Source organism: Sabethes cyaneus, chromosome 3, assembly GCF_943734655.1.
Source record: "Sabethes cyaneus chromosome 3, idSabCyanKW18_F2, whole genome shotgun sequence".
Taxonomy (NCBI): Eukaryota; Metazoa; Arthropoda; class Insecta; order Diptera; family Culicidae; genus Sabethes; species Sabethes cyaneus.
The window spans coordinates 16325007-16334281 of NC_071355.1; the positions used below are offsets into that span (position 1 = coordinate 16325007).

At 38.0% G+C, this 9275-nt stretch overlaps 1 protein-coding gene across 1 annotated transcript; it reads right to left on the bottom strand.

The window, feature by feature from the left end:
- Window positions 1–2023: 2023 nt before the first annotated feature.
- On the bottom strand, window positions 2024–3060 carry LOC128743343 (uncharacterized). The gene is made up of 2 exons (XM_053839897.1): window positions 2825–3060; window positions 2024–2704 (listed from the first exon to the last, which is right to left on the bottom strand). The coding sequence occupies exons 1-2, from the start codon at window positions 2848–2850 to the stop codon at window positions 2305–2307; spliced, it is 426 nt and encodes a 141-aa protein (XP_053695872.1). The 5' UTR covers window positions 2851–3060; the 3' UTR covers window positions 2024–2304.
- Between the last annotated feature and the right edge of the window lie 6215 nt (window positions 3061–9275).

The window sequence follows — 9275 nt, forward strand, 5'->3', positions numbered from 1 at the left end:
TAGCTGCTGGCGATGAAGATTAACGTTAAATGGAAACCTATCCAGTTGCAACAGGCGACACACGGAATTATGGTTATGAAACATATTTCTGTAACTATTTAGTTCTGAATTGTTTGTCGAAAATGAGTGATTCAGAAGAAGGACTATTGGCTAGTGGCATTTCTTTTTAGGGAAATGGAGAGCACGTGTTCAAAGTAGAAGCGAAGTTAAAATTTCCACGGCTGGAAAAAAACGAAATAAAAAGTCTGCTATTATTGCACCAAGGAGAGATATATTCGGCGCGACTGCCATAGGCTTGAACGTCCTCTCATATGCCCAGCAACACATTGATTCAGGAGGAACTCAACCTGACAACCACGAGCACTGGTGTCGCCGATAGGAGAAAGAACTCTGCAGCGGGGTTTAGTTCCACCAAGTTTTATTCGACAAATGGAGATGGAAAGGATGTCGCCAAACTGTGAAGCAAATATACCACTTCCATGTACTGAAGGGGAACCTACTTTAGGTGAGTAAACTACAATTGGGGATGCAGTTTGGTTAATCACCCAAAGTAATTCGTGCAGATGGAGGGGCGACTCGACTGAAGAAGTTCCTGACCGAAAAGAAAATATTGTTGCAGCAGAAGGCTCCTTACAGGTACCAATAAAATGGCAGTGTCAAGAAGAAGAATCGCACATTAGGCGAAATGATGCGATGTTTCTTAATCCAGTCGGGTTTAATTAAGCATCTCCTCCAGCATCTTCCACGTCAGTGATTAGTGTCGGGCAAGTTATTACTCTAAGCCCTGTACTGTACATTAGTTCGATACAGTCTTGCTTGAGTACTGCAGTCCAGTGCAGTGTGGAGTCCCTACTATCAAAATGGAGTTGACCGAATCCAGTCAATACAGCACCGATTCATTAGTTCTGCTCTTCTGAGCTTGCATTGAAACAACACCTTTTAGCTGCTCGATCCTCTAAACATTCGTCGTGATGTGAACTTTGTGCTTTGTAGTGTATCAGTAGGGCCAAAAGTTCTATCAATATTGTTATAAATAAAATAATCTCTGAGCCGTTCCTCCATGTGTTTGGTTCCGAGGGCTCTACCCACGGGCCAGAGTACGGAAGTCCAGTGAATAAGTGAGAAATCCGAAAGTCGTAAAAGTTCCTGGATCCGGTGCCAAACCGGGTGACAATTAGGAGGTATCCAGCGACGCTGCCAAGATCGATCTCGACCAGATATCCCTTGCTAACACCCCAGGATTCCTATTCCATAATGAACGCAATTCCTTTACCGAGTTATAGGTATCCCGGGAATTCAACTGTTGGATTCTCATATAAAAATAAAGAAGGCCGCATGGCTAACCGTTAGCAAAAGCCCTTTGAAATAAATCCTTTACATGACCATAACACATCCGGACTCCGGAGCAAAGGCTATAGTTTTGGCAAGATGGAAACAACGCCAAATTCATTTTAACGATTTCATCAGACTTGGCACAGGCGACATGGTTGTCGGACTAACTTTTGACTGATTGATCTAGAATGAAAATCAGAAACCTCTCTTCACGACAGCACGATACCGAATGCAAAGGACAAGTATGTAGTTGCTGGTGTTCGATGACACAAAACCAGCAAGTGTAGCTGGGTAACCATTATATTTTCCGGAACGGCAGCTATTGTTTGCCAAAAAAGACCGTTGCTACAAACTCCAATTGTTCGATCAAATCTAGCCTCTGATACTGCTGACTATTGCTTGCTTTTTTGTAAAGATCAATCGTTTTCACCTTTTACATTTTACAAGTACATATCTACATTTATACGACTTTTAGACGGGATTTTCGAAATCCACCAACTGTTGAGCGTATATATGATGATTCGATATACCTTTTATACAACAACTCGTATTTACGTAACTTTTCTAATCATTTTTTTTACCATCCATGAACTACAAAGTGATGATGATGTCTTGAAGCTAAGGCTTTCACTTATTTATGCTAGACATTATTACGATGTGGGAACGTAGAAAGACACTAAAATAAGGTTTCACTTAACGTAATTTATTAGTTTTCAAGGGCTGCAATACATAGTTTAGTTGGTGTACATAGAAATAAAATGGCAATATAAATAGCAGTAGATAGGTATATCATTTATACGGGTTCAGGCTAGTCTATCGTTTCACTGTTTAACAACCCGAGGTGGAATCAACTTTCACGCATTGTCCAAAAACGCAATAAACTGTTGTCAACGCTTCATTGTGTGCAGTTCAAGCAAATAATTATTATAAAAATAAATCCCACAGATCTATATAACTATATCGTTTAGAACATCACTGCATTCGTCGCATTCGCTCAACGTACAGCTCGTACAATTCCTTGTTTCGATTGAAATAATGTGGATTTTCGTGCTCGTTCAAGTCCGGACGGTACTCGCCCAGTATCTCACCGTTTACCGTCAACGATTCCTGTCCATGGGACGACGATCTGGTTCCGCTGGGTGAGCTTCCACCGGAGGGAATGGAATGACAGGTACTTCCGGAGCTGGCACTGCTCGAGCTGCAGTGCACAAATTGTGCCATTTGCGGATGACCCTCCAGCAGGGGCATGTGCATTCCACCAGGGTGTTCCCCCGGGAAACCACCCACGACCTGACTGTTGTTCAAATGAAGATTATTGATTCGCTTGGACAGGGGCATAAACTCGTTGCCGTCCTCCTCGCGAGAACGTTTACTGCAAACAGAAAATTACATTCGTATAATGTAAGAACTTTCGCTGGACTCGACCAAACCAAGGATAAAATTAGTCGCAAAAAAGAGTAAACAAAGAATGCACCCCCAATCAATCACTTACCGTGGATCTACGATGGCAGCCATCATTTGATTGCAGAATTATTGCTGGGTATGGTTTTTAATCAAACAATACAAAATCACTTAACAGAGTAGTAAATTTCACAATTTTACTAACCAATCAGCAAATATATTGATTATCCGTAGAGAATTTATTACTCTACTGCCACGAATCGAAATAGGCAGCAGAGAATGCAATTATTCTGTCAGTACAGTTTAATTTTGGACTTCCAAAAGTGACTGGACTATGAATGTTTACAAATTATTTGCCTTTGTGTTGGTGTTGTAATGCGGATAGAGAGCTATCTGCACGCTAAATCTGTATAAACTTATAAACAGGTTAGAATTACGTAGTGTTGAAACTACTCAAAATTAGTTTAAAGTTTTGAACCAAACACGGAGCGAAAAAACTTCAGTTTGTTTCAAACAAAATGATTGTTGCTTTAAGCACCGACGAACTGACATGACACATGCAATAAAATCCTTTAAAAACCATCGTCCTACACATTTTGCTGACACACTACTGTTTTACCTGACTCACTGCGAATATATGTGTTATTGAAATAAAACGTAATCATACGTTTTAAATAAGGTTTCACTTAACGTGATAAAGTTAATTGCCTTTATCTAACAATTTGAAGCTCTGGTATCGTTTTACTATTCGTGACTTTGGCATGGAACGGCTATCTCTTTTAGTTTCGTTGCAATTCAGTTTTAAACGAATAGTGTTAAGTTGTTGTTATTAGTTTATTTGGACTTTTTAAACGCAAGGCGTTCATTCGAGTCCTTATAGTGTTGAGTGTTGAATGCATTATGATCTGGAAACTGTACGAATTCTTTCATCATGTATAGCACACTATATTACCGCGTGCGACGGACACGGTTTAACACGTGTGAAAAACAACAACACTCTCTTCGTCCTAGAGAGACGCGAGAAATCGGATTCGTTATTCTTTTAAATACGCGTCAGATCGTGTCCGTCGCACGCAGTGATGTAGTATGCTATGCGTGATGTATGAATTTGAGTAGTTTTCAGATACTAATTCAACACCTAGAACGATACGTTTAAAGTAAAAATGCAGCGAAACTAAAAGAGACAGGCGTTTCACGTCAAAGAAGGAGTTATAAAACGATACGATACCTGAGTTTAAAATTGGTCGATAAAAGCAATCAACTTTATCTCGCTTTTTTGGAGAAATTTGACGTAATCGCCTCGAAAAACACTTATTTCAAATTGACCAAACTCGTGACTTTAGTCATAACCTTGAAATGCGGTCAGGCATATATTAATATTTTTTTGAAACGATGATTCTACAATTGATGAAGGGACGGTAAGGGAAAGAAATCCTTCTTCATTACTTTCCCTTACCGTCCCTTCATCAATTGTAGAATCATCGTTTCAAAAAAATATTAATATATGCCTGACCGCATTTCAAGGTCATGACTAAAGTCACGAGTTTGGTCAATTTTCATTGGAACGGAGCCTTTCTCCGAAGAACCGCGCTGAGAAACGCGGACTAACACGCTTTCGGACGAACAGCGTCACACGCAGTACCTTGCAAGTCGTAAGGGCCTGCATAGTGTCGTCGTCCTGAAAGTAAAAAGACGTTAGATTAAAACTTCTCGGTCGGTGGTTTCTACAGTAGGTGAAGGAAGAGGCACTATTGTGTGTCTAAAAAAAATAGACCAACCCATGTCGCGCTATGGTTAATAAGGGGGGTTGTGCAGACTTCTTTTGTCCAGCGCCTCTGTGGTTCAAAGGTACACGGGTACCAGTGAGCGACACGCCCTGGCAGGTGTTGTGGGTTCAAATCCGGTTATAATCTCTGATTACAGCTTGGTTCGACCCATGCACCTTCCAGCATTGGACAAAAGATAGGAGTCACAACGACAACTTGTTAAGCATAGCTACCTATTAACCCCCCCCCCCCCCTTCCTTTCCACCCTTCCCCTTCATTCGCGAAAAAATCCTTCTTCATTACTTTCCCTTACCGTCCCTTCATCAATTGTAGAATCATCGGTTCAAAAAAATATTACTTATTTCAAAGCTTTTTGCTTCTAAAAAGTCACTAAATTTCATGAAGTAGGAAATTTAAGGACAATTTTTAGTACAAAAACAATTATCGCTCTATTCACATCATGACGAATATACCGAGGGTCTAGGTCTACAGCGCTGTTTGTAGTTTGGCAGTTGGAAGCGATTATTTCACGGAAGTTTCCGAAGAGAAAAACGAATCAATCTCCGCTGCACTGACTCGATTCGGCTAACTCAATTTTACGAGTTAAAGAGAAAATTTTCCATTTTATTCTACTACATAACTAAAAACCTACACAATATTCACATAAAAAATAATTACAAATTGTCGCTATACTATAATTACACTCTAACTATAACATAGCTATTTTAATTATCCACTAACACAAGTGCTCCGTAAATACGTATTTCGACTGTTACTTATAACCTTCTTCAGTGCAGTGGCACTGGATGGGATAAAATTTTAAACTTTTAAAACTTTTAATTTTTAAATAAAATTTTAAACTTCAAATTCAAATTTTAACTCTGATTTTTTTTTCAATTTCAAATCACTTAAGTCTTATTTTAAATTCAATTTTATGTTTTATTTTAAGCCTTTTTTCTAACTAATTTTAAGTTTAAATTTAAGTCCAACTTATAGTGAAGCGTTATGTGCAATTTCAAACAAAACTTATCGTTTAAGTTTCAGTTCTAATTCAAATTCAAGCCTCAATTTCAATTTAATTTCAAGTTCACTGATTTTTTATAATGTTTAATGTAAAAACGAGTTCTCGTGACGTAACCCGGAGCCTTAAAAGATGGCGCAAAAATCAAAAGTCTTCTTACTTTACAACCTGATTTTTCCAAACCAAAATATGCTTTTGAAAGGTTGATGTCCCAGCTTTTGTTTTTGTCTGGGCACGCCTGTATTTTTAAATATTTTTCAACATGTTGCAGTTTCGTAGCTGGTCTCAAATTTTACCTAAAAATTTCCTCAACACTGATAAAACCTTACGGAGGCCAAACCTGAAATGAAGCTAAAGGTAGTGACAAAATCAAATTGTACTCACACACCCCTAATCGATTGACACACTTGCGAGCAAAATAAATTTTAGGGTGCTTCATCTGTTTTTGATCGAGTTCGGGAGTGACAAAAAGCGTGATATCGCTTTTCAAAATATTCAAAAATCGAAAAGCTCTAAATTGCTTCTCGTTGGACATAGAAATAAATACGAAACAGTGTCTACAGTAGAATGAGCTCATAAAAGCTTCGAAAATTTATTCAACGATAGGTTTATCCAACCCATACGTATATATTGTAGCGCAGCATCGGTCTAACGTAAATTTTCCAACACACACGCACGCAGATGTCAGTTCGTCAGTCCGTTCCGTCTATCCACTCCGTCGGGTGCTGTCAAAAAAGTGGTAATGAGTGTGATCGAAAATCAAACTTCCTAACATATTTTGATGGAATTCGATGTGAAAAATGTATGCTTTAATGTTAAAAACATATTACCTGTGTGTGTTTTTGTGTACTGTTGCAATCAAAAGTCAAAACTAGTGAAGAAAAGTTAAAGCAATTCGCTACTAAGCCGTATTGCTGATGTGCACGAAAAAGTGACCCTAATTTCAGGGGAAATTTGGTTTTAATAAAGGCGATACGCTATTAGAGGAAGAAACTTCGCAGTACAGACGTATAAGTGATTGGGTGAAAAGTTATTGTGCCGTTATTGTAGCAGTGCCGGACACTGATTGCGGACTACGCAATTGATTTTTTTTCTTCCGGGAAGCTCAGAGCATAACGCGAAGGTTGGTAGCATTTTGTTCGGCAGCTAAATATGGCGCATTTTCATAGCGGATTATTGTTCGTAAAATCTTATATATTCGTACCAGTTAAATTTTTCGTCTGATTATTTATCACAGATCCCATTCAGGCAGGAACGAAAGCACGATGGATGCGTAAATGCATTCTGGCGCTGGGGAATACAAACGAAGGCGAAATGTGTGCAATTTGCTTGGGATTATTATGGGTCTCCCTTCCCAAAAATTCAAAGTGCTTTGCTTGGGCAAAATGTGTCGCTCGCTGCTTGGAAGGGAGGGAGAATGTCGCCAAAAAAGAGAGGGATTTCATCGTTTATACCAACGTGAAAGCGCAAGCTACGCATTTATACAGCCCCGCACACACAGACGCAACGTACCTATATGGTTATGTTTTCGATGTGTTGAGTGCACTCTATTTTTGCCTGCGCCTTTCCATTAACAAAACGAACGTTCGAATTCAATTCAGTTCGAAATGCTCCCGTAAGTCATTCATTCTAATAATGTATATGAGCAGCTTATATCGTATCGTGGAAGATATCGGCACAATGAATGAAGCTTATTCGGAGTAAGTGTATCGCGCTTAGCGGTGAATATCTTTTAATAGACAATATGTTGCGTACTGTTTTTGTATGACTATTAACATCAATATAATTGAGAAAAACACTGATTTTAGTTTTCATTGTCATTCAATTTAACCAAAAAATAGATACACTACCCGCATATCGGGTGATCTAAACAGGGCAACTGTTGTCCATTAGACAGAAAATTTTTCTATAGAATATGGAAACATTATTTGCCGATCGACTACTAACTATTGGTACTATTTAATCAATAAATCGAACAACTGCTGCGTTTACAAGAAATTGTTAAAGTGTCTAAGTCATCGTATTGTAATCTTGCACATAAAAAATAAATTAAGATTACCATTCATAGAAGAATAAAAATTAAGTTAAAACGCTTGGATCAATCGATTGCTAAGATAATAATACTAATGGGAATGAGATCAGTAAAGTTTATTGTTATTAAATACATGATAAAATGAACACACATCATAAAACTTAAACAATGTAAAGAAGACCTGCTTAGTACCACAATCAGTCGGCTAGCCTGGTTGGGTTCAACGAAAGTGTTACGTTTTGTGACAAACACTAGAATCCACCGAACAACTCGGTCACGCATGAACGAAGGAATTTATTGCTGCAATAAAGATATCAAGCTAGTTTTTTACACGCTGGTCAACGGCATTAATCTGTCGTACCGGACGTTGAAGTAGTTCACAATAACAAAACCTGAAGTTTATTGACCTAGTTTTTTCTGCTTTTTCGAATTACAGTCTTACGTTTTCGAAAATTAAGAACGCATATTTGTCTGATTGATCTGACGCAAATAGATTTCGGTTTTAGCATTTAGTATCTACCACGCCAGATCACCAGCTTGATCAACTGGATCGAGCAAATTTCGAATAAAATTGTAAATTAATTTGCATTTTACTCTCTCAACGCGTTGTTGATTGGTTGATAATCGCAATTGATGCTTCATCGTGAAGGATTATTAACGTTATTAGTCGTCATTCCCCGTATAGTGTAGGGTAACGGGAATTATGCAAAAACACAACCGATTAAGATGTCGGCATAGTACTGTGAAAGACGACCGCATTTCCGAACGAGTGAAGTTTGGAATGTAGTGTTCTGCACTGCAGTACACATCGATTGCTATGCTCGCCAAGGTAAATTTTTCCACGTTTCATACATTTGACATTAGCCAAAGTAAATGAGACAAATAATTTATTTCGGGCACGCTTGTAGTACGGATTTTTTGTGAGCTAAAATTTGGAAATTAGAAGCAGTGGAGCGATCACTTTTGACGCGAGAGCACGCATATTGATTCAGCAAGATTTTTTTGTTTTAAAAATACTCATGCGCTGCTATGGAATGCCAATAATTATGTTTTTAACTTAATTACCATTACCACGCCGAGTGCTGGTACAGCAATCCGATCGACTAAACTAACATCCCGTTAGTAAAGTGAACAGATAAGTATCCTGGTCATGGCACCAATTATCTGCGCATAAATCGAATCGGATCCTACTGTGTGCTCGCAACATGATTCGTATTTTAAATGTGCATACACTACTTAATCGATTTATTAATATTACTATTAGATCACATTAGCTTCTGCAAAAGACACAGTAATTACAATGTAAAAATTGTAATAATAATTGTACAAAATTAATTTTGTAACATTGCAAACTGTTACATAATGTACAAATAGCATCTTGAACGTAACAATGTTAAGTTAAAGGTAAATAAATTCATGACATCACAATGTTATTTCTGTGTTCCATTTGTGCAACGTTGTGTTACATTCAGTACTGTGCGGGATTCCAACCTATGAAATGCCGAATACGCAACCGAAATCATATATTTTTGCATCAAATAAAACACACAAAGGTTAAATCATTCACAAACAGTTTTTTAACATCAAGCCAACACTATTTCCATACATGTATGGAACTCACACTACAATACTGAATATTGTACAATAACACGTAATATTAGGTGGTTCGCAGAGTTCAATTTATGGGCAATTTTCAGAATTTTTCGCATTGTGTTGATGATGA